This window comes from Eretmochelys imbricata, chromosome 21 (genome assembly GCF_965152235.1).
Source record: "Eretmochelys imbricata isolate rEreImb1 chromosome 21, rEreImb1.hap1, whole genome shotgun sequence".
NCBI classification, from domain to species: Eukaryota; Metazoa; Chordata; order Testudines; family Cheloniidae; genus Eretmochelys; species Eretmochelys imbricata.
Window position 1 is genome coordinate 10,343,463 of NC_135592.1, and position 26,354 is coordinate 10,369,816.

Here is a 26,354-nt window from a genome sequence, read left to right on the forward strand (position 1 = left end):
GTTGTCTCAGCCTCTGTTGTCTGGGGTTTAAAGAAGCTACAAGGGTTAACACGGGTTCTTCTTTGCCTTACAAATTAGAGAGCTAATTTTGGAGGCAAAGGTGGTGAATTCTAGTCTCCATACCTCACTGTGTGTGGCTCAGCGGACAATAGCAGGGTGTGAGTATATGAGGCCATGGATCAAGCCAAGGAAGCAATAAAGACACAGCTGTTGTCCGCCACACTGCACCGTCCAACATTAACCACAAAACCCGAGTATTATGACAGCCGTGCAAACAGAGGCAGGGAGAGGTTATATGGTTTGTGCAGGGTCAGAGGGAATCGGTGCCAAAACTGGGATTACAACTCCGGCTTTCCGAGCTTCCAGGCCTGTGCTCAGACGGCACCTCTACCATATGACCATGGTTACGAGCAGCTAGCCTGCAGGGGCATGCACAGCACAGCAGTACAAGAGAGGGCCTGATTCTGCCCTCCCCCGCACTCCCTTGTACCGCTCACACCTCTGCCGAGTGTAAAATCTCTGCGGAATCAGAATACCGCTGTGCCTTGCAGCCGGGGTAGCAGTTTACACACTTTGCACTCATGGAAATGGCAACCTGAGGTGCAGCACAAGGAAGGAGCAGGTCCAGGAGTCTTCCCGCAGGAAGCCCTGGCTTTCAGTAGCATCAAGGGCACACACAACCCACCCCAAGCTCCCACTGAAGTCCATGAGAGCTGCAATGATAGAGTGCTGCTGACAATCAGCCCTTGCACCGGGATTAGCCTTGGTCTGTTATTCTTCAGAGCGCTCTTGGGATCCCATCCCAGGGGAGAACAGAGGGAGGGTTGCTATGGAAACAAACTCATACCGATTTTTTTTTGGTCTACTTTCCATGTATTTGTTGGGTTTGGTCACACATGCTGCATGCACATTGAACCTACAGGGAGCCTAGATGGGAACACAGAAACTTTATTGTTTATTACTTGTATTGCGGCCCCCCCCAGGTGCCCCAGCCCTGGAGCAGGATCCCATTGTGCTCGGAGCTGTACAAACACAGAGCAAAACGACAGCCCGGGCCCCAAAGACGGACACTTTATGACAAGAGACAACAAGGGAGTACACACAGACCGGGGCATCTAAGAAAACAACAAGACCATACCGATCAGCATAACAAGCTGTGGTCCCACGACTGCCTGACTGTGTTTACTATGCTGCACAATCATGCCACTAGAGGAAGACAACTGGCCAATCGTTTTTAAACTATATTGGAGGTGGGTCAGAACTAAATCCCCGGATCCAAACTCCCCTGAAATATGGGAAGCGTAAAACCCAGATCATCTTTGCAGCCTGGCCCCATTCACTAATATTAATAAATGACTAATAAAAATGACTAGATTATTAATGTATTTATACTACAGCAGTAGCCAGAAGCCCTGATTAGGATAGAAGCCTCATGTGCTGTGCGTCTTATGATGGGGGCCATATCTCATGATCTTTAACATATTTGTCCTCACAACACCCCTGTGAGGTAAAGACATGCTATTTTACAGGCAGGGAAACGAGGCATAGAAATGCTAAAAGACTAACCCAAAGTCACAAAAGAAATCTGTTGCACGGAATTGAACCCAGGTGTCCTACGCTAGACCCCTAACCACTGGACAACCTCTCTCTCTTCTGACTATTGTATTTTAGGGAAAGAAGAGAAAGAGAGAGAGAACAGGGATGCACAATAGAAAGGAAGGCTATTCATTGTGCGTTTGTACAGCACCTTGCACAATGGGACTCAGCTTGGTTGTGGTTTTGGGGTGGTATCATGATACACAGGTTAAATAACACCAATATGAATAATACAAACCTATGTGAAATCTACAACCCATGATTTGCCTGGGGGGGTTCACACAGGTAACAAACCAAACAGCATTCGTAGCTCAGATGAATTGTCGATTTGCCAAAGGGCCAGGGACAAGTCCCAAGCTTGAGATTTGAGAGAGTTTAAGGAAAACGAACCAGTTCCCAGTGTGACAGTCTTGGTATTTCATCTGCTACAATGTCATCCTCCACGCTCTGCTTTTTTAAGTCAATTTTTACCAGGGGCGCGCAACCTTTCCAGACTACTGTACCACTAGACTACTGTACTACTTGCAGGAGCCTGATTTGTCTTGAGTACCCCCAAGTTTCACCTCACTTAAAAACTACTTGCTTATAAAACCAGACATAAAAATACAAGAATCACAGCATAATAGTACTGAAAAATTGCTGACTGTCTCATTTTTACCATATAAAATAAATCAATTGGAAAGTAAATATTGCACTTACATTTCAGCGTATAGCATAAGAGCAGTATAAACAAGTCATTGTCTGTAGGATATTGTAGTTTGTACTGACTTCATGAGTGCTTTTTATGTAGCCTGTTGTAAAGTAGGCAAATATCTAGATGAGTTGATGTACCCCCGGAAGACCTCTATGTAGCCCCAGGGATACACATACCACTGGTTGAGAACCACTGATTTGTACAACCTGTCCAGCAGGGCTCCGGCACAAAGCACATCGGGAGATATTTAAAACCGAAAATGCAGTGAATTTAGTGCTGGATTCACAGCCCTGGAGATTGGAGTCCTCTGTCCACAGCATAGCTGCAGCACTAGCTTCCCCTTCACTGTACCACCAAAGTGCCTCACCCCTGACTCGCAGGGACCCCCTCTAAAGGGGAGCTCATGCCATGGCCTGTTCAGAATCAGAGACTAAGGCCAGAAGGGACCATCGTGATCATCTAGTCCTTGGAGACTGGCAACAGAAGGAGCCCGCTAGTCTCAATTTATGGTTGTGGCTCTTGTGATGGGAGGGGGCAACGATCCCACCTGGGAACCAGGGGCATAATCTGGATGATCTAATACATTTTATCCACCTTGAGTGTCCATGAGTCTGTGGCTCGGTGAAAACACACTGGGTCTGGAGTTCATGACCATCCACCCTCCCAAACCTCAGTGGCTCACCACAGGTTACTTGTGTCTCTGTGTGGGTTTTAGGTGAAGACAGGCTCCGAAAGGGCTCCCTAAGGCTTTCAGAAAAGTCAGTGAAAGCTGTGAAGCCCCAGTACGCAAACATGGGAAATACAAACACAGCTTCGAAAACCCAGACAGAGCCCTTCGGGACAGGTCAGCTAGACGGCTCTTCGACCAGAGCGGCAGGGAGGGGCACTGACTGACTGCTTAACAAGCAGCTTCTCCTGGCTCCAAGGGCAGGAGGGGGAGGAGGGGTGAGAGAAGACATTCAAAAATTAAAACCGATCCATATGCCCTCGCAAATTAAAAACCAGCCAAGGCATTTTCAGTTATGAGGCTATAATTAGAGAGCAGCCCAAATCAAGTCCCTGCACCTGGCTTCTGGGGACGCTTAGACCCGGATCTGAAACTTGCACTCCATCTCTAGCTACTGAGGCCGTTGCCTTGGGGTTCTGGGGATGATGGAATCCACTAAAGCATGGCTCTTTTATCTCTTGATCCCGCTTCCCCCACCCCCCGAAGCCAGTGGGCATCTTTCCAGGGATTTTCAATGGGAGCTGTACTGGGCCCATAATTCCAGACATCAGAACTCCTCAGTGTCCTGACACCTGGATTTCACAGCTGCCTGGTACAGGGCCCCCATCTCCTCTCATTAAAGCCAATGGCATGATGCCCCTCGACCTCCACGGAAGCAGGACTGGGCTAATATGCAGTATTGTGCCAGGTGACGTTCACCCCTTGTGCCGAAGAGCCACACAAACCCCACACAGCACTTTCTCTCATTCTGAGGGCTGGAGTGACGCCTAGTCGCTGTGCTGACCCCTCTGCCCAAGGGTCCCACAAAGTGCTTTGCAAAGGAATGAGCTCATCCTTTTCGCGGAGTCAAATGGAGCAGCCATAGTCACCCACCGGCAGCCCATGCACCACCAAGGAGCCTTGGCCCAGTTTCCTTGACAGCGGGGAAGGTTGGCCGGGCGGGTGAGGGGATGTTACCTTGCGTTTCAAGATTTTCACACAGTTCTGATTTGGCTTCTCCGTTGGGTCGGAAACCTCCCTTCTGAGTGAATTTGTTGGACATGGTGGCGGCCGTCACCACCGCCTTGAGGCTGCGTTTGCGCTTGGGGACGTTCTGCTCTGGATGGAAGAGGATGATATACACCTTGGGCATGTACAGCATGCCCAGCGAGACAGAGGCGCTGAGGCTCACCGAGATGGTCAGCGTCATGGTCTGGATGTACATCTGGAAGACACAAGGTAACGCGCTCAGGCCTGCGAACCCCTTCCCGGACACGTTAATCCCCCCTTCCCTCTGCAACTGCCTCTACGTAGAGAAACATCCAACTAGGGACAAAGACAACCGAGAGGAGAGGGGGAATGTGGATAAAAAGATGATGGAGCAATCAGTCGGGGTTGGAAATGAGGACAGATGGAGCAGGTGGAGATCTGGAATAAGGCTAAATGGAGAGAAATGGGCGGGATGGAAGATCAAATGAGCAAACGAACAATGGGATGGATACAAGCATTAAAAATGGCTTTTTTGATGGGTGGGTGGGTGGATGGATGGAACGTAGGGCTACAGAGGAAGTGGGGTGTACAGACGGGGGAATAAAGGGAAAGGATGAGACAGAGAAGGGTTTCTGCTGTCTAAAGTAAGGATCTTGCATTTTGGTGGATCTGTTTTCCATAATCGCCTCTTACAGGGCAGAGATTAGTCTTCAGGCTAAGGCCAGGCTCAGGTCTCAAGTGCCCCAGTGTAAACCTGGAGTAACTTAAGTGACCTCAGCATAAACATATAAAATACAGGAAGCAGCCATGTAAGCTTCCTGCCCCCCTACCCATATGATCACCCCAACATGCCTTAATGCTCTGGGAGGACTGCAGGTGAGCTTGCATAGAAGTGGCAATGCCGAGGTGAAAGGCACCCTTACCAAATTGAGCCCTCCAACTCTTCTCCAGAGCAGGATGCAAGACATTTCAGCTTCCACTCCGCATGCCTGTGTTGTGTTATTCATTGGAGCTGCTGGAAGGCGGTGGGGTGGGGAAAGAGCTGTTGGGTTTAACCTAGAGATGGGATCAATCCATCCACTCGAAATGGGCATCTCCAGCACTTTGCTGGAATGAGGGTGTGTTATGTCGTGCCCCAGTTTATCAGCATATTAGCAGTGCTGGGACGGGATCAGTACCTCCATCACTTTACCCCAGGAGTCAGCAATGTGGACTCTGAGGAGGTGGGGAGGCGGGATGTTGCTGGCATGTGAATGGTTTCATTGCCCTGGGAATGTGATTGCATCAAGAGGTTAGCATCCCCAGGGCTTGGTTCATCACTTCAGAGGAGTGGGGATAGGGGTAAGGAGGTCAGCTATGAGAAGGAAACCAAGAGGGGAGGGGGGATACTTGAGCATCGAATGGAAGTCAGGACTGAAATCATTATGGGATAGTTTGGGTGGGACAAGACAGATAGGTACAGATATTTAATGTGTGCATCGAAACACAGAAGAACATCATTTGTCTGCCATTGCGGGGGCCTCAGGCACTGGTGCCCCTCAGTCCCTCCTCTTCTCTGCCTGTGGCACAGAACAGTCGAGTCTCCTGGGGGCTGTCATTGGTTGGTCTAGTTTCCGTTGTTGGGTTTAAGGTGCAGGTGCTGAGGGATCTTGCTTGCCTGTGATTTACATGACATCAGACTGGATGATCTGGTGGCCCCTTCTGACCTTAAACTCTGTGACTCTATCTGGCCTCATCTCAGGGTCCAGCATGTAGGAAAACAACGTATTGCTTTGCACGCTACTGGTGAAGGCCTGGTCGGGTAGCTACTGCAGGGCTCTGGGCGTCAGGACTCCAGGGTTCTATTCCCATTTCCGCCACTGACAGGCTGTGTGATTGCAGGCAAGCCACTTCCACTCGCTGTACCTCCGTGTCCCTCATCTGAAAAATGAGGCTTCTGATCCTGGAACTTCCCCACTTCTCTCAGCCACTTTGTGGTTGTCAGATGCATTCTAGTAGCGTGACGCATAGCTGGGCAGAAACCACCGACAGCCCTCCCTGTACAGTGTCGGTACGGACATGGCAAGCAAACTTGTCAACACACCAGCGGCAAACACAAAGTTTAGAAAGCCCTAGAATCACTTGTGAGAGAAGCAGAGAGACGCCCACACCCTCTACTACACACATCCCCTCTTGGAACAAGACTCAAACCTACGTATGTGCGTACCACTGGCAACAGACGGGGGCTCAGGTACCCCTGCGAAGGGCATGGTATGGAAACCTGACTATAAAAACACATGCAGGCCCCTCCAGCACCCACACACTCCCTTCTCCTGTGCATACAGATGCGGCCCTGTCTTCTTTCAACACGTAATGCTCATTCACTAGCTCGCTCCCTGAGCCGTTGGAATGTTAGTCACATATTACACACTGACGTAGCCTTTCTGCAGTCAAAACTAATTTCACGCTCACTGTCCAGAACTAACGGTGACAGATGTTTTGCAAAATGAAAGCCCATTAATCTGACTGTAGAATAATCCATTTTTCTATGGAAAGGGCTTGGCAGGCACCTCGCAAGCTGGAGATGTGTCAATCAGACAGCGTCAAGAGGGGGAGCACCCACGTCTCACCCTATCGCAGCCAGGGGGCAGGGCCAGGCAACTCCCGGTTACATGTCCCTCCTCCCTGCTCAGCCCCCTCTTTGGCATCATCTTCCACTTGCATCTCCCCGCCCCTGACCACAAGTTCTGGATTTCAGGCCAGCTCCCAATTTGTTCCCGGCTGTGAACTCCAGTTGCTAACAACGATTCAAACGAGGCTCAAGACAGTTTCCGAACTTCATCCTCTGGCTCAGCTGTGGCATGGTGTTCTGTCTGCTTTATACATTTCTCGTGTGGATTTTAGCACCAGCAATAGGCGTGAGGATTGACAGCATTTAGACAGTGCAGTCCTGGCTGATGGCCCATGGATTAGGGAACTACCCTGGACTCAGGAGACCCAATTGCAGTTCTCTGCCCTGCCATAGATTTCCTGTGAAACCTATGGCAACTCAGGGTGTGACTCGCAAAGGTATTTAGGCACCTAACTCAATTAATGGGAGTTAGGTGCCTAAATACCTTTGCGAATCCCACCCTTAGCCTGTCTGGGACGGTTGTAGGGCTCTAGGAGTCAGGACTCCTGGGTTCTATTCCCATTTCTGCCACTGACAGGCTGTGTGATTATGGGCAAGTCATTTCCCCAGTCTCTTTGTGCCTCAGTTTCTCTTTTTAGGCTCTTGGGTGTTAAGTGCAGTGGATGGCACTGGAGGTTAGAATCACTCAGGCAGCCTAAGTGCAAGCTTCCCACAACCAGTTCTTTTGGTGCATCTCATTCTTCGTCTGCAGCACCCTGTTACCACAGTCCTGGGCTCCCACACAGTTCTATCAAGGCCCCTCAATCCTGAGCAGCACTATCCCCTGCTATCCTGGCCCTCATTTTAACACATACAGTTCTGCCAATGCACCTCACCGTCGACAAATAGCTCCCCTACGCGCCTAATCCTGAGCAGAGCCTGCCTGCCATGTCTTTGAACAGTACGCTGGTTTTTGCAAACTAATGTCCACTGGGGATTAGATGGAGACCGAGCAGACCCATTCTGTTTGTGGCCCAAAACACAGTTCATGGACCAAACTTTCTGCTCTGAGTTACCCAGGTTTTGAGCCAGAGGTTATCAAGTCACCCTGGATGTACATCAGTTTAAGTGAGGTAAGAACCTGGCTTCAAATCATCAAGCACCCAGAAAGGCAGGCAGGTTGGAACCAGATAGGTGCGGAAAGATGTTCCACATATTTAACTCAGCAGTACACGCTGGATCCCAAGTCCAGTGAGGCAAATGGAAAGACTCCAATTAATTTGAACTGGCTTGGGGTCAGCTCAATGCACTAAAGGACAGGCCTGGCTAAGGCAGCAAAGTATGTTAGCTAAGGAAGAAAAAACAGATCAAGGCCAGCACACAGGCTGGAGCAGGAAGTGAGACACTATACAAGACCTAAGCCCTGCACTCAAAGTAACAAGGAGTGTGACTGATTTCCAGACGCTCTGAAAGACTTTCCCAGCGACTGATGAATCCCCCTGAGCTCTGGTAATGCATATAATCCAACACCCTCTGAATGGCCCCACAGAGGCACACACACCGCAAACAACAACCAAAAAAAAGGGTTAGTACAGATTGCTACGTGTGTCATGTACAAAAGGGGACCCATGTTGAGATGACTGGAGCATTATCTCTGCGTGTCAGGCCCATGTTGGGCTGTTAGCAGCAATTAATACAACAGGCACGGGAAGGGGAAAACAAAAAGTTATTTGGATTCACTAACCATGAGGGACTCCAGGGGAAACAACGGCTTAATGATTTCACTGCCAGCCAGGAGCTGGGCAGTTGAACCAGGCTGGCAGCCTTAAAGGGACGCTGTCAAGACAGATGTCATGGGCCATATCCCCACCTGCTGTAAATGGATGTAGCTCCATTGCAGGGAAAGGGTCAGATTGATTCCCCCCAGCTAGTTTAAACTGATTTAATTCCGTTGTAGCCCTGGGCCCTGATCCCCAGCTGGTATCAATCAACGTACGTTAGCTGCTGGTCTGACTCTATGGGCCACTTTCTGCTCACACTTACCTCACTGCAAATCCAGACTCATTCCCTTAAAGTCAAGGGGCCTGATTCTCCTCTCACACCAGTGTAACTCCATCCACTCCAATTTCGCTTACACCAGCGAAAGCAAGAGCAGACTCAATAGATTTATAGCAGTGTAACGGAGAGCAAATTTTGCCCACTGGGACCAAATTTGTGCTTCCCATTGAGCTCAGGGATTCATTTGGCCCAGTATTGCTAATATCTCCTTAGCCGACCCAGATGAAAGGGTTTTAAAGCTCTAACTAAAGAATCCCTTATGTTCTTGGAACACTGTTTGCATCCCACTGGTCAAATACATTTGCATTAAGAATCCTTAGGCCAAATCCTCAACTCGTATAAATCAGTGTAGCTCCACTGACCTTTTTCTCTGTTGACTTGGGGTGGCCAAGACGGGACATGCTGCTCAAGGAGAGTGCATGCAATTATGGGATTGTCAGTATTATTTTGTCTCCTACGCCATACATCTCCTAACATTCTGTTTGCTTTTTTGAGAACCACTGTGCCTTGAGCAGAGGTTGTCATTGTGCTGGCCACAACAATGCCCTGGTCTTTTTCCTGAGTGGTTACAGTTGCATTTAAGACTCAGCCAAGTGCAGGACTAGTTCAAATATTCCCTCTAGCACACATCACCTTGCATTTGTCTCCTCTGGATTTCATCTACTAGCCTGCTAGCCGTTCACCTAGCTTTGTAAGAGTCCCCACAGTCCTCTCTAGCCTTGATCAACATCAGTAACTTTGTCTCCTCTTCCTGTTTGCCTCCTTTTCCAGATCAGTGATAAATATATTTAACAACACTGGACCTAGCATGGAACCTTGAGGCACCTTGCTGGTAACCTTCTGCCACACTGGAAATTGACCACTGATTGCTATCCTTTGTTCCCTGTCTCTTAGCCTGTTTCTGATCTCCGACAGTACTTTGCTTCCTTAATAGCCTCTTGGGAGGAACTTTGTCTAAGGCTTTTAAAAAGTTATATCTTCCAATTCTCCCTTATCCACTGTTTGGACGACACACTCAAAGAACTCAGACCCCTCTCTGGCATAGGGCCTTCTAGATCATGACCGGCCCCCTTTGAAGCAAATTGGCAGCCAGTGCAGAGATCAGGGTGCCGGTGTCTTGTGCTCAAAGTGACTCAGCCCATGGAGATGGGCTGTTGCGGTTGCTGCATTGAGCCAGCTGTCCTGGGCTCTTTTCAAGCACAACCTGGAAGACTGCGCATTGAGTTGATCCAGCCTGGGCCTTTCAAAGGACTGGAACACTGCAGTGAGGTCAGCCAAGTCACAGCCTGCGGATGAGCCACGGATGAAACAATCACATTACAGGCCAGTCCAAGGGGATCCAAGAGCAGCCCTGAACCCAGGAGGACACCAAGGCTGCAAAGCCTCTGAGCGACTTACCAAGAGCAGGGGTTCTCAACCCAACAGCCTGAACTGGTGCCCGGGGGTCATGACCACCATGCCCCTCCCACATTTTTAAATGGAGCATGACCCTGGCTAGATGGTGTGTCCCTGTATGGAAAAAGTGGAGAACCATTGCTCTAGAGAAGCAACGTGTCTAGTGGTTAGAGCAGGAGACCTGGGTTCTGTTCCCAACTCTGCAGCCTGGCTCTGCACCTCAGTTTCCCCACCTATACAATGGGGATAAGATGCTGACCTACCTCTCAAGGGGAGCATGAAACTGGATTAATTAAAGGTTGTGAAGCGCTTTGAAAGTGTCTTGTTACTCCTTTCTCCCCCACCCCAGAGTACTGTGCTGAGCGCGGGAGAGCCATGCCCTGACGGCAGGAAGGGCACTGAGCCAATCATATGAAGCTCTGTGAAGATGTAAACGATGCTGCTAAGCAACGGAGAAGCCTCAAATAAGGCTGGTTTGCACTTACTCACCAGTCGCACTTTCTATCCAAGAATCTCACGTTATTCTGCAAAGTTAGGTCAGGTGGAGAAACTAGCTACCCTTGGGTTAAGTGCCCCAGGCCACAGAGAGAGCCCATGGGAGAGCTGGAAACAGCACCCCAGCTATATCTACCACCCATATATTTGTGTGGGGACAGTGTGGTTCAGAGCCATCTCACCTAGTGGCCTGAGATCTTTTGATGTGCCTGCCTACATCATCCTCTATGTATCCAAAAAGTTCTGGCTGCACCCAATAAGGGCGGGAGAGCAAAGAAGCTTTGTGTGGATTCTCTGATCCCATCACAGACCATGATGTAGTTTAGCGCAGCCTCAGGGATACTCTATTACATCAGGCCCTCCCAAGGGTCATTAATGCAGCCAGGGATCATTGGATCACAAAGGCACCCCAGCCATGCCCCTTTCTTCTGGCCACTGCTCCTGGGCCAAAGCCCGGGAAGGGGGTAGCCAAGCCAGTTAAGCAGGAATGGTACCAAGAGGCCACACAGCAACCCAGCCACTGGGAACACTCAAACAGCCATGTCCTCTATTTTTGCCTGGCATCAGCTCAGCCCTATTCTCCTTCCCCTCCCTCCCCTGTGCTCTCTTCACTCAGTCCAAGCCCCTGTCTGGTTGCTCTCTTCACTCAGTCCAAGCCCCTGTCTGGTTGCTGCCCCATCCCATTCTGCTGGCCCCCGGGCCTTTCTCCAAGTTGCACTCCCCTTCGCAACCCCATCTGCCGTACCATCTCCCCCCTTCCGCAAACCATCCTTTTTCAGAGGGCTGGAAGCTATAAGCCTCCTAAACCTTGACACACAAAGAACTTTAGAAACAAACAGCAACAAAAACGATGTTGCCTCCAAGCCATGAACACCAGCCTCTGGAGGGCTTGAGCTAAAGCCACTGACTTCAATAGGAGTCTTTCCATTGGCTCCAATGGAATCTAGATCCAAACCTAAGTGACTGCATAATCCCCCTGCACTCCTCTTGGTCACGGAGTCATAGATTTTAAGGCTAGAAGGAAGCATTGTGTCTGACCGCCTGCAGAACACAAGTCTCATCACTTCCCTGAATTAATTCTTGCTTCAGGCCCAATAGCAGCGTTTATACAAAAATAGTCTTTTAGGAAAAACCTCCCATCTGGATTTTAAAAACTTTCAGCGATGGCGAATTCACCACAACCCCTGGTAAGTTGTGCCAATGGCTAATTGCCCTCCCTGCTAAAAAATTCCACCTTATCTTAGTCTGAATTTGCCTAGCTTCTGCTTCTAGCCATCGGATCAGCTTCCATAGCTCCCATTGCCTGGCCAACTGCACAGCGCCTATCTCTGGTGCTGCTGATCCGCTGCCTCAATTCACTTTAAAAAACTGCAGAGTAGTCAGATGGCCTCAGACCTAGTGTAAATGGGTGCAACATGTGGGAGGTCCAATGGGGACACAGGCATGGTAGGAGGTTGAGCAAGGGGCGCTAATAAGTGGAACAAATAGTTAAATTTCCACTGGTTGCTTTTAAATTGATACCCATCCACCAAATCCTTTGTATCATTACCCCTCCACACCCATCCCCCAGACATTCAATCTTGGGGCTCTGGTGATATGGACAAGCCACTCGAGAGTCCCTTTCATGATTCATTTCACCAAAAGCCCTTGCTAAACAAACAAGTGGCCACGTTTTATCCTCTTCTCTCCGTCTGTGAAAGCAAATGTGATAAACAGAAATTTACAATGACTCTGCTCTTCGGCTTCTGCCTTATCGGAACAGGAAATTGTCTCATTCTTTAGATCCTCTGTTATTGCTATTTCTGTAATCCGCCGGGATCTGCAGGGATAAGAGGCTCCTTTGAGAAAGGGCTTGGGGACTTGTTATAACAATATACCACCTCCATCCAAAGTTGTAGACGGAGGGGCGGGGGGGAGAGGGAGGAAATAAAATTGAGATCTCATCTGACTCCTTCAGTAGAAAACAATGAGCCAGCCTTGCTCACGTAACTCCGATGGGACTTGAGCACAGATGCTTTGAGGAAGTGTCTAGGGTTTAATCTCAGCCACTGGCAGAAAAAAAACTTTGTGTACCTGTGCACGCACCCATCTGCCCACACACCATTAAGCCATTTTAAGGGGGCATCCTTAGGTCTGGGGGGCGCTATATTATTTATGTTGTGGTAGCACCTTAAGGCCCCATCTAAGATCAGGGCTCCACTGGGCAACGCGCTGTTTGTACACCCCCACTAAGAGACGGTCCCCTACCCCAATGAGTTTACAATCAGAACACATGAAGGATTATCATCCCCAGGCGCACATGAATGCTAAGTGATGTGCCCAAGGTCACACAGGGAATCCGTGGCAGAGCTAAGAACTGAACCACTGTCTCCCAGGCCAGCACTGTAACCTCAAAGGCATCGATGAAGTGAGCTGTAGCTCACAAAAGCTTATGCTCAAATAAATTTGTTAGTCTCTAAGGTGCCACAAGTCCTCCTATCATTTCTCTCAGCTTCCTCCTCTGAGAGTAGTAGACTCTAGTTCCACCATCTATACCTGCAACAGAGGGCCCAAAGTTGAAATAGCATTCTCAATAAGCCTTGGTTTAGCGGGCAGAACAGCAGAGGCCTAGATCCACAGACAGATGGGCAGAGGGCTCAGGTGTAATACCACCTGTGCAGAGCAGCTGCTGCTATGTACGAGTGCTGGGTGTAGCTGGTGAACCCAAAGGATCACACAGCCAAGCGGGGCAGAGCAGAGACCTGTGAGGCGCAGGTGCCAGGTTCACGTGCTGTTAGACAGATGCAAAGATAAGAAGGAAAGAACTGTGTTTAAACACAAGCTCCCATGGAGAAGAGCTTGCCGGCCATCACTGCGAACTTGAACAGAACTCCACGACTCGGAGGGGCAGGCAAAAAAGCTTCATTCACATTTTTTGCCCAGTCGGGTCCAGGAGCATGCAGAAGACTGATTTATGCGAGTCTTCTGCCCCCAGCTGCAGAGCAAAGAGATGCAGGGCCCAGTTTGGGTGTAACGGTGGAGAAAGCGGAGATCTGGGGGCAGAGGTGAGAGGCGACTCAGGCCCCTCGGACGTTTGGAAATGCTCAGGGAAGTGCAGGTGCAGCATCCGAAATTGCTTTATCTGAAGAAGCGAAGGGAATATCGGCCCCTGCCGGGGTTTAGATGTGAAATTAAAGTGGGGGGAGAGGGACTGTCAAAGAGATGCCAATTTTGACCACCTTCTGATTGGGATTGTTGAACAGAAACTAAGGGAGTTAGGCACTCTGTCTTCCTTCCTCTCCGGTGGAAATATCAACTTCGCCCCCCTCCCCGCCCTTTAGGGCAGCTCGGCGTACAGCGGCTGTAGGACATCCACACCAAGCAGGTGCGTCCCAGAGCCGACCGTCCCCAGCAGGGGAGCGCACGCCCAAAGGGAACTGTTCTCTTACAGGTCAGTGGATGCAGAGGGAGTGGGTACACTTTGACGAGAAGCCGCGACTGTGTTGCCTCCAAAGGGAGCTCGGAACAGCACAGTGCTAGCCTCTAATCAGTTTGTGAGCAGCTTGAGCGCTGGGGAGCCCGGCACAGTACGAGCCCCCTAAAGGGAGGCAAGCCTTAGCATTGAATTGCTACTTGACAGCCAGCTTTTGGCAGCCCTAAATTATCCCATGACAAGCAGCAGCGAGGAGGTGAGCAACCTTGCGCATAATCTACAATCATTATCATTTCCATCTTTATTACCCACAGTGTGCCGAGCACATTACGGAACCTTTAAGGGAGCTTTTGTTTTGCAATAATTCCTTAAGAAACCTACTTTCTTGTTAGTATCTCCCCTGCCAGCTCATCAAAATGGAAATGCTGCTCGAGGCCCCATTTATTTTCTTTAATTCGCCTTCCCACTTTTAACCAGAGCAGCTGGACTTGGTGGCAAATCTCATCTCTGGTCCCTGGTGCTGGAAGCTTTAAATTGCATGGCGGGGTCTGGGTTCATCTGCACGCTCTGGTGCCCTGGCAGGTGCCATCTCCCCAGGAGGTATGTTTAACCACATGCATCAGAGAAAAGGATCTCCGTTTAAAAGCTCATGGCAGGTTTCCAAAGAACTGCAGGGAGCTCTCGCAGTGTAACAGGTTCTAATGTCCGAGCCTTCAAGGAGCCACTACTGAGCACAAGGTGCCACTGTGACTCCCTGCACAAGTGCTACCCCACCACGACAGCTGGGGCGGAGGCAGACAGGAGGGCACGTTCTGGCACTTCCCTGAGAGCAGGCTCTGGATCAAGGGAGATTCCTCCGCCGGCCCACTCTGGTGCAGCAATCCCCCACCAGCAACCCCCAGAAAGTGCCTGCAGAAGCCTCTGCCGTGCAGGGGTGGACCTAGCACATCATGGCATGTGCAACATCTTCAGAAGAGCACACGGCACTGGGAGAGCAGAGGACAGAGAGGGGAGTGGAGCAGGTGGACCCTGCGGTAAGAATCAGTGAGTGTGACAGCAATGTGATGGAGGAGCAGGAATGAATCTATTACCTACCGCACCCTGCTTACCACCTCCAGCTCACCACCCTGGGAAGGGCCTTGAGATACTATCGGGTACAAGAGGCACGAAGAAAAGACCAAGCCTGATTAAGCTTTCCACTCTTGCAAGAGGGAATCCAAGCTGGCAGCCAGGAGGGAAGAAAGTGAGGTGGGGAAGGGCTCATCGGTCACAGATTTCAGAGGGACAACAGCGTAGAGGTTCATTGCCACAGACCACAAGCTGGGGCAGGGAGCATTAGTTGTGGTAACTTTGAGACTGGACTTCTTTTCTGGCTGGGAGAGGGAATTTGGTCATCTCCATTGACAGATATTTTCTTTATCAAATTCAGGACGCTCATTCTCACTTCATTACAAAGGAGGTTTCTTTAGAGCTAACTTTATGATGAGAAAGTTGATACCATCAATAGAGAAATACAGAGATGCCATAGACAGATAGATACTATGCAGAAACCATCCATAGAAGCTGTAGACAGACGTCCAGATAGACAGACACCATCATAGACAGAAACCTTAGACACACAGATACTATATTACACGTACACACACCAATAGGTAGATAGATAGACAGACATATAGATAGATACCATAGATAGACAGTGAGACACCTAGAATAGCCAGACAGATGCCATTGATAGACGCCATACAGACACCACCAATAGATTCTGCAGACAGACAGACAGGCACCTAGATAGCTAGACAGACAGATAATTACAATCTCAATCTCAATTTTCATTTTCGATAGCATTTCTCACCCACACTGCTGACACAGTGACACTGCTAGAGGATAATAGGCACCCAAATGACACAGCTATTGAAAACGTGACACTCCACTACGGAGAAGAATTCTAGGTTTTGAGTATCACGAAGGGTATAGCGAATGCTGATCAGTGCCTCCTTTTAGATATCCCTCCCAGCACACATAGTACTGCTCAATGATGTTAATAACCATTGGTTATTGCAGTATATCATAGTGCTGGAGTTAAAGATGAGCAACCAGGCTTAGATCGTCTCCCCAAGATGAACGGAGCAGAATATCGGAAGCAACGATATTGTTCGTTAACCATGCTCCTTTGAGAATATGATTCCCAACACTGGTCTGTCTGTATTACAGCTGAAGATCCGGCCCAACTTGCTTCTATTTACACTGACTGCATAGTCACCTTTAACGTCATATTGGTCAGCAGGACTCCTTGGGGTCATGGCCTGACACTACCTGATTTGCTACTGAAGACAAGGCCCAGGAGTGATGGTGCCTGGAGCAAGAGGGTTACGTTTTCCGCTCGCCCTGTTCTCGGCTACAAGATGAGCTCTCTCCCCCACCACAGCCAAGTGGAGGAATGTGTCACAGGAGCTTGTGTTGCCAAAACACGCAGGTGTTAATTAAAATCACAGCAACCCAGTAATCGAGGGAGAAGCGGCAGAGTCAAGGGGCTGTTTTTCTCTTCTTCTTTGTCTCTCTCCCCAGAACTCTTGGGCTGGTAATGCCGAGAGTGTCACTGTTACGCAACTTCTCCATTTTTCAGTGAGTTTACTGCTGTGCAAAGGCACCTGACTGGCAACTCGGAAGACCTCTGTTTATACACAGTGTGTGGGCGGTGGCATGGCAAGCTTCCCGGGCACACACTGTGCCTTGAAACTATCCAGGGGGGTGCTTATTGCTTGGAAGTTGGGGTGGGGAGAGGGGAGGAGAGAGGATGAATGGAAGCAGAACAGGACAAGGCAGAGAGGAGGTAGATCCAGGTTCTACTCCCAGCCATGCCACTGTCTCCTGGCATGACCTCGGTCAAGTCGCTTAGGGTATGGCTCTGCTTCCAGCTGGAGACGTCAATCCCAGCCTGAGGAGACGCGCTAGCTCTGATCGAGCTAGCCTGCTAAAAATAGAGGGGTAGCCACGGTGGGGTGAGCAGCAGGAGGGGCTAGCCACCCCAAGTGGGGTATCATCCAAGAGGGTAGCGTGTATTTGGGGTAGCTCACCCCTCCTGCTCCTGTTTCTAGGACAGCAGCTCCCTCAGAGCGAGAGCGTGTGTGTCTCCTCAAGACGGAAGGGACACCTCCAGCTCCCGGTGTAGATGCACCCTAAATCTCTCGCTGCCTCAGTTCCCCATCTGTACAACCAGGAGAACGGTCCTTCTTTGGTCTGTCTTGTCCATTTAGCTTGTCAGCTTTCACGGAGAGACAGTCCCTGCCCTGGGGGTATGTACAGCACCTGGCACAATGGGGCTAGGCACCCCCAGAACACAAACAAGTCACTCCAGTTAGAGAGCAGGGAAGAGGAGCTAAGGGTCTCATTCTCATCTCCCGTTTGAAGAGAGTAAGGGGAGACCAGGGTCTGTGGGCCCATCCATTCCTTGACCTGTCTGTTGAGGCTGCCAGTCACAAGGGTGGCTACCTGAATGTGGAAACTTGGCCTTTAGACGCTGGGTTGAGACCTGACTTCTGGGTGGCTATTTGCCCTTGTGCCAGAGGGTTACGAGACCCTTTGGACATGGCAGGTGGCATGTTTCCAATGCCCCATGCTTGGTGTTAGGAGGACATAGCTCACCTCCGGGCTGAGCTTAAGCACAGAAATACCAGCCAAACAGGATGGTATTTACCTACCGCAGGTTGGGAATCTCCCCAGGATTCCCAGCAGAACCACCAGCCATTAGCTGTGTTTCCAGAAATGAGGTTACTGTTGGGCTCAGGCAATGGTGGGCAGCCAGAACACGTGTAGCAGCAGGACAGGGGGGCTTTGCTTCCGGCTTTGGTCAGTGTTAGGGCTATGGGGTATATTAAGGGCACTGCCAATAACTATGGGGGTGAGGGCCCAGCCATGAACCATCAGGGAGATCTCCCACCCATGCCCACTTGGTCTGCACATGCAGGAATGGTGCCAATAGCAGCCAGACTCCAGATGTGCTGCGATGCTCAGACTGGGGAGAGGGTTGTGATACCCATCGACTGTGGGAGCAGGAATCTTCAGGTGCCAGGGAGAACCATGCACGGCTATCTCACTCGCCCAGGCTCTGCCTCTGCCAGACTCCCTTCATCCTGGGCCACAGTCCTGTGTGTGACAACTTCAGCCAGCACAGCCCAGTAGGACCCACACTGCCTGCCTTTCAACACAGCCTTGTCTGACAGGGAGGAGATGGGGAGGAGTGCAGAAAGAGAGAGAGAATAAGAAATATTGGGGAAGAGAAAGTAATAAAGAGACACACACAGGGAGAAGGAAAAGGGGGAAAAGTGAAATAAGAGCACAAGAAAGATGGTGTGAAAGACAGAAGGGGGCAGGAGGAAAGGAAGACAGAGCAAGAGGGAGAACCAGCAAAGGCAGTGAGTTCACTCTAGTCTGTGAAAGGGAAGGGAAGCTCCCTTACCCACTGAGATCCAGAAGACTCACAGGGGGAAACCATCACCCTTCACTCTGGACATGTTGCTCCCCGCACCTTGCGTTCTTATCCCGTTACCTTCCAGCAAAGTGGGGGAGATGGGGCATGAACCAAACCCACAGGCTCCCCCCAACCTGCCCGTCCCTCTTACCTTTTCCGCCGACTGTGACGTCCCAAAAAATATGGGGATGAAGGCTAACCAGACGATGCAGGTCGTGTACATGGTGAACCCGATGGGTTTGGCTTCATTAAAGGTCTCCGGAACCCCGCGGGTCTTAATGGCGTACACAGTGCACGTCACCATGAGGAGCATGCTGTACCCCAGCAAACAGATGAGGGACAGGTCGGAAATGTCACATTTGAGGATACCCCGGGCAAAGAGGGGGTCCGTAGTCCGCTGGTCCTCAAAGTCAATGATGGAGTGAGAAGGGTCCACGATGAACCAGACGCAGACGCCCATCAGCTGCAGGGAGATGAGGCTGAAGGTGATGACCAGCTGGGAGGCGGGGCTGATGAAGCGCGGGGCGCTGACCGACTTCTTGCCCTGCTCAAAGATGCGGTAGATGCGGTTGGTCTTGGTGAGCAGGGCCGCGTAGCTGATGCTCATGCCCAGCCCCAGGAAGATACGCCGCAGCGAGCAGGTGCCCATGCTGGGCTCGGCGATCATCAGGAAGGTGGTGGCGTAGCAGAGGAAGATGCCTGTCAGCAGCACGTAGCTGAGCTCCCGCCCCGAGGCCTTGACGATGGGCGTGTCGTTGTAGCGCACGAACGTCACCACCACAAAGAGGGTGGCGATGATGCCCATGAGGGCGATGAAAACGGGCACCACGGCCCAGGGCGAGCTCCACTCCAGCTTGACGATGGGGATGGGGACGCAGCTGGTGTGGTTCTCGTCGGGGCGCTCGTTAAAGCGGCACATCTTGCAGTGGAACTCATCCAGCTGGTACTGGTAGCCGTCGCAGCGCTCGCAGTGCCAGCAGCACGGGATGCCCTTCACCAGCTTCTTCCTCTCGCCCGGCTTGCACGGCTGGCTGCAGATGGAGCTGGGGAGCCGGTGGGCCGCCCCGGGCCAGTGCATGTGCTCTATCTGCAGGAAGAGAGAGAAGAGGCCTCGCTGATCTACAAGAAACTCAGTCCTCTGAGTGCACAAGGGGCAGGTAACAGACCCGCTGTGAACACAGTGTGAACAAGTGTTGGGTGAGCTTGCCGCAGGCAGCCTGAATGATGCACCTCACTCCTGACCTGCCATCCCCTTGGCTATTGTATCCATGGACTCTCCAAGAGCTTTGCAGCACCCCCTGATATTCCGGTCCTAAACTCCTTCCCCCCAGCTCTACTGTTGCCCCCCATTGCCTCCCTGCTACTCCGCCCTTGCCCCCTATCCTCACAGCCCCCCCACACACTGCAGCTCTGCCAACACACGTGTTTCCTGACCTGCATTCCCTCCTATGCTTCACCCTGTTCTTCCTTCACCTTTTCTTACACACAGACTTGTTTTATGAGGGGGACAAATATGTGCAGGGGCGTGAAGCTGAATCCCCCAAACTCATGTCACTGGTAGCCTAAGGGCTTGTCCACTTGGGGAGTTTAAACCGGATTAAGTCAAGTTAAAATCGAGTTAGTCCACTCTATCATTTTTGTGCCTGCAATGCCACTGCAAACTATTTTGGCAGTCTCCCAACAGCTACCCCACACTGCTTTGTGCATGACCTTTACTGATCTCCCCTGCTCGGGGGTCAAGTTGACCGGATGTCCCCTCCCCGATATGTATGATGTGTGACAGGGTCGGGCCAGATGGCTATAGGAGAGTAATAGAAGGCAGATAATATTAACCCCAGGCTAAGTAGGTCCCTTTTCCCTGGGTAAGGTAACAGAGAAGGTTCCAGAACAATCAGGAAACTGGAGACAATTAAGACCGGCTGATTAGAACACCTGCAGCCAATCAAGAAGCTGCTAGAATCAATTAAGGCAGGCTAATCAGGGCACCTGGGTTTTAAAAAGGAGCTCACTTCAGTTTGTGATGTGCATGTGAGGAGCCGGGAGCAAGAGGCGCTAGGAGCTGAGAGTGAGAACGCGGACTGCTGGAGGACTGAGGTGTACAAGTATTATCAGACATCAGGAGGAAGGTCCTATGGTGAGGATAAAGAAGGTGTTGGGAGGAGGCCATGGGGAAGTAGCCCAGGGAGTTGTAGCTGTTGCACAGCTGTTCCAGGAGGCGCTCTAGACAGCTGCATTCCACAGGGCCCTGGGCTGGAACCCGGAGTAGAGAGTGGGCCCGGGTTCCCCCCAAATCCTCCCAACTCCTGGTCAGACACAGGAGTCGTCGACCTGGACTGTGGGTTAAGAAAAACGGCCAAGCTGAGGGCTGCCATGAAGCTCCAAGGCGAGCAAATCCGCCAATAAGCGCAAGACCCACCAAGGCAGAGCAAAGGAACTTTGTCACAGACGCTACATTTTGTCCATTAGCTCCTGGATTCAAATAAACTACAACAGCTGTGATAATACCCAAGAAGCCCTATAGCACGCCTCGAACGGCCGCCTGGAGCCATGCCGAGGTGCTGGATCCCATCGGCAGCTGGGGAGAAGCACCTATGCTGGAAGTGCTCATGCCAGCCACTGCAATAAAGACCTTTTTTGTGGACATTGCTGGGCAGATGACTGCGAGGGGCTCTGACCGGAATGCCAAACCGCGCTAGGTGAAGAGCAAACCGCTCAGGAGAACATACATTAAAACAAGAGATGACAGGAAAAGGTCCAGCGGGAAACATGTAACTGGTCCATTTTTTGAGGCGCTGGACAGGACTTTGCATAATTACATGACCACCCAACCCAGGCTCCTGCCCACTAACATCACCTGTCTCCTCCAAGGATAACCAGCAAAACTCATCGGAGGAAGAGCTCAAGGAGGCCAATGAAGAGATCTCCCGGGAAAGCCAGGATCTCTTCAGGACCAACTACACCTTGATGCCAGCCATGTAGAAGACAACCCCCATTTCTGCCTTGCAGCAATCAACCCCAATTCCCAGGCAGCACAGCCCAGACTGGAACGGAGGAGGCTGATCCTACGGAGGGAACCTCAGCATGTACGTTTTTATTATTATAATTTTTTAAAATAACAAAATATTTAAATGTTAATGTATTATAATGATGCCATCCTACCATACTAGCTTCTGTTGCAGGCGCCCCATGGCCACCGCCCTCATAGGCGGTTGTGAGTGAGAAGCCTTTCTGAAGCTGAGGTCCCCGCCTCCCTCCATCGATCCACATTTTCTGTTCGGACCCCTGGCTCCCCTTTCCAAAATGGCGGCTCTGCTGGCCAGGCTATCAGCCTCCATCTCATGCTAAAGCCCCAACTATTGACCGTTTTCAGACCCACATTTTAGGGGGCACTTGCCCATACCTATTTTCTTTTCTCCTTCCCTCAGTTGTCCTGCCCGGCAAACACCTGCCCTCCCGCTCACACCCTGTTTGCCAGTTCACAATGGTGGCTGGCAACATGGCACAGCTGCAGCCTCTACTTCATTGCCACCTGTGGCAGATTTGCCTAATGCCTATGCCTAGGGAGGCTGTGGAATCTCCATCATGGGAGGTTGTGGAATCTCCATCACTGGAGATTTTTAAGAGCAGCTTAGACAAACACCCGTCAGGGATGGTCTAGATAATAGTCCTGCCGTGAGTGCAGGGGACTGGACTAGATGATCTCTCAAGGTCCCTTCCAGTCCTATGATTCTATAATGGAAACACCCCTTTATGTGACAGGAGACTGTGGTTACAGCAAAAGAAGCTTTTACGTGAGGTAGACATGAGCATTGCATGCCTGTAAAGCTACAGAGAGTACAGCTTGCCACTGAGGTAGAAATGCCCTGTAACGTGCATTCTTACAATGAAACAGCTTTGCTGTGGGGATAGAAAAGCTTTTCATGGCTTTTCACGGCTTTTCACAGGCTTACATACAGAAAGATCGGGAACAGTGAATGCTTCAGGCAATCGTTGTGAAAGCCTATCTATTTTCCTCTGCCCTTTCACCCAATCTGCAGGGGCAATAAAGTAAAATCTTCGGCTGGAAAAATTCTCAGTTTTTGTCTAGACATTATGAGGATTGGCGGCACAGCCATTCCCTAAGATAACTCCCGACTCCTGTTCACTCCTGCAGCACTTCCAGGGGACCATCTCGGGACCATCAGGAGCATCTCTCATTGGTTGGCCCTTCATCTTCTTAAATAAAGCCATTCTCTGCCTTTTAGGCCTGGTCTATGCTACAAAACTTAGGTCGGCAGAAGTCGACCTAAGTTGACCTAATAATATATGCGTCTACACTACCAGGTCCCTTCCACCAACCTAAGTCGCCTGTAACATTGACTTCTGTACTCCACATCTGCAAGAGGCATAGCACTTAATTCAATGTTGATGGGTCAACAGAGAGGCAGTGTAGATGCAGCACCAGTCACCTGCCTGAGCAAGTCATCCAGAGTCAGCACAGTCTAAAAGGGAGGTATCCAGCTTGCCCCCATGTTCACCCCACTAATCCCTCTGATGCCACATAAGCACCTCTGAGGCAAAACCTCAGGGAACATAATTCCCGTCTGCAACCCCAATAAATCCCCCTTCCCCAGCCACCAAGACACAATGGCAAAACCGAACAGACAAAAATCCCAATGCACACATCATTTACTATCTCAGGCTTGGGGGAGCCTCGGAGAAGAATCGCAGTGGGGTAAAGCCAGAAATAGATACAAACACTGTCACAGCCTCTCTAGAATACAAACAATAACCACTTGTGATTTATTTCCTACTCCCACATCCCCGGCACCTGCCCTGGCCAAGCCCCCCAGGACAGGGACCATCAATGGCTGAGTGTCTGGCCAACATCAGGGGAGGGGAAACTCCTAATGAAAAGTTCACGGACATTACTGCAAAGCCCCCAAACTGCTGGACACAGCAGAGAGGTGAGGGCAGTATCTGAGGATGGAGAGGGAAGCAGACAAGGACATCTCCAAGGAGATCACTGCAGTGGCGAAGGAGAGTGTGGCAGTTGCCAGGGAAAGCATCGTCATGGCCAAAGACTGTATAGAAAGACCAAGGGAAATGGAGAGGCAACTTCTGGAAGTGATACAAAGCTAAAATGCCCAGTTGTCACATGGATTACTATTTGGGCAGCAGGCAGTAAAGTCCTGCAAACCGGCACCCCAGTCACATTATGCAGCCCCTGGGCAATACAGGCCACTGGCAACAACAAGAACTCATCCCACCATGCCACCAAATTGTATTCCCAGAGAGGCCGTTCCCTTCACAGACCGTAGCCCAGGGCACTCAGAACCGTGGCAACTGGGACCCCAGCTCTTCTGAGCCCTCTATCGCCCCTGGTAACGTCAAGCCTTGGCACTCCACTCCAGAAGGCCCGTGAACCAGAAGAAGCCGAGCCAAGGGATAAACTCATCTGTGGCTTTAAGACCCCATGCCACCCCTTGCATTGTGCCCCGTTCTTGCTGCTCTGTTTTGTGGCTGGTTTAATGAAATGGTTCCTTGTCGCTACAGAATAGACTGCTTTTTAATGTGTCATTTAATAATTAAAAGCCATTGGTTTATTATCATTTCAGTTCAAGGTTCATTTCTCTTTGTTACATATAGATTGTTTAATCATGAAAACATTTTTCATAAGGTGCTGACTGTTTCTTTTCCACAGAAAGTCCTTCAGTTTGCACTAATTCATAAGGTTCTACACCACCAGGCAGGCAAAGACACAAGATACAATAGGGACTGCCACAGCGTTACATTCCCACGACTCATAAACCCTGAACTGCTCAAAAAACTTCCAACTCTCCCTTCCCCCAGGTTAACAGCTAGATGTACAGCTGCACGACTTTGGGCCTGAGACGCAGAAGAGGAGCAAGCTGACAACATTGCCCCGGCTGCTTGTATTTTGTATTGTACACCTACTGGCTACTGCAGAATACAATGTGTTGCTATACACTTCAAAATGTTTGTTTTTAATGGTGTTTCCAAACTAGTCCACCAACAGCACCATCTTCCTTTCGAACAGCCAAACGCACACTCTGCTGCCATTCCCTGAGACTGGAGTGAAACAGCTCTTTCCTTCTGTCCAAGCAGCCTGCAAACGGCTTCATTAGCCAGGGAAGCAGAGGATGAACTGGAGGAAATGTCCACGCCGTTAATGTCTGTCGTGTTCCTGGGGGCAACCAGCCCTTTCTCCATTAAGATCAATTAAGCGGCGTTCCAAAATCTCCTCGCGTTGTGATCCCTTGCAGAACACCCTGCGTTTATGTCCACAAATCTACCACAGTGGGGCAACCAGCCTGCAGAGCACCACGGAGGAATACCCCTTTGCGTTTATGAATTCTGAACCCTGAGTGGGGGTAGAGCAAATAATAGGCATCTGGGTCCCATCAGTTGCCCCAATACAGTTTGGGAACCTACGTGCACAGAGCCATCAGCAAAATCCTGACCATTACCAAGCTTCAGAACCCGGTGCTACAACCTCTCTTCCACGGCTTCCCACACCTGCATGACCATAACCCCAATGGTCAATCTCCCTGCACCCTACTGGTGCGCTATGGATCGGTTGCATTTGGGGGTGGCCAGCTTCCAGATGCCGGGGGTGACCCACTTCTCCATGGGTACGGGGCACCGCATGTTGGCATGCTGCTACTGCAGCTCCCGGGGTTAGTTCAGCACATATCTCAAAAAAGAAGTTTGCCTTCTCCATCCTGAAATTCTCTCGCAACTTCCTGTTAGCTCAGAACAAACTTCCCCCACCAATCCCACGCCCAAAAGCGTCGCTGCATGCTGTGAGGCTGCTCCAGGAATCAGTCCAGTACTATCACTTGCTTGGTGTCTTCTTCGGTTTCTTCATTCTTGCCCCGGTTCCACCAGCACTGAAAACCGTCCTGCTGCAGGAGGAGCTGCTACTGCGATATAAACTGGTCGCTGGTTCAGTGGGCCAAGTCCAAAGCCAAATTCATCCAGCTTTGAATGCTGAAATACCCCTCAAGTGGCCACTGCATATTCAAGGTTGCCAGCATAGTGGCATGGAGAATTGTTGGGCCCACGCTGGCTGGCAGGACTACAAAAATGGCGCTAGCCCCCCCAGAAAGAAAGTACGGGGTGGAGACAGATGAATCACGGGATTTTTTTTAAATGTGAATTCATCTGGCTGCTACGCTGCATCCCACTATTCACAGTGAGAAAAATCCCAGAATGCACACTGCTCAGCAGTGAAGCAAAGCACCATGGGACAGCCTCCGAGAAAACCACACCCTGAGTCTGCAGCAAACCGCCTCCATAGGTACACAATGACATGCATCGATAGAGGGCACATTGTGCCGTGTGTACGCTGCTTGCATATTGCGCGTGAACTGACGCGCATCAAAAAGCTGCAGATGAAATCCCCCAAGTAGACAAGCCGTAAGATAGATAAGATTCCAGGTCCCCAGAATGGCAACGCTAGTGCATTCATCTCCTAGCATGCCCCTCTCTGCTCACCATTACAGAAAACTGTGCAAGAGGGTGGAGCTCTGAGGTCCAAATGATCTCAGCCGTCCCAGAGGGCTAATGGGCTCACATTGGCATAACCACTGGAAAACGCAGGCTCTAGGCAGTCAATTGTTCCCGCAAGATGGGTCAAGCATCTTCTATTCTGAGTGGGCAGCTTGAGAGGGTCAGAACCCAATATTTCCTCCCCTTACAGTCAGTAGAAGGTCTGACTACCTCACAGGCGTAGTTTGACTTCTGTATTTGGAGGGGCAGCTGCAGTCAGACCAATGGGGCTGCATGCGGGAGGGCGGGGGCAAATTCCATGCCTGCTGGAGGCTTGCAGTTTGGGGACAATGCCCACCTGCCCCCCTCCCCAAACTACACCCATGGACTATCCATGTTACCCACTTAGCTTAAGCCTATACTTCAAGCTGGGTGTGTGATCCGCAGCTCAAGGAG

General features: G+C 50.6%; 1 protein-coding gene across 1 annotated transcript in view; it reads right to left on the reverse strand.

Moving 5' to 3' along the window:
• Positions 1-414: 414 nt before the first annotated feature.
• The window catches only part of GRM4 (glutamate metabotropic receptor 4), a 167,380-nt gene continuing 141,440 nt past the window's right edge, over positions 415-26,354 (reverse strand). Inside the window, exons 8-10 of the mRNA XM_077839576.1 lie at positions 18,556-19,491; positions 3,975-4,221; positions 415-419 (exon numbers count right to left, since the gene is read on the reverse strand). Coding sequence (XP_077695702.1) covers positions 415-419; positions 3,975-4,221; positions 18,556-19,491 — 1,188 coding nt within the window. The remainder of the gene's footprint in view (positions 420-3,974; positions 4,222-18,555; positions 19,492-26,354) is intronic.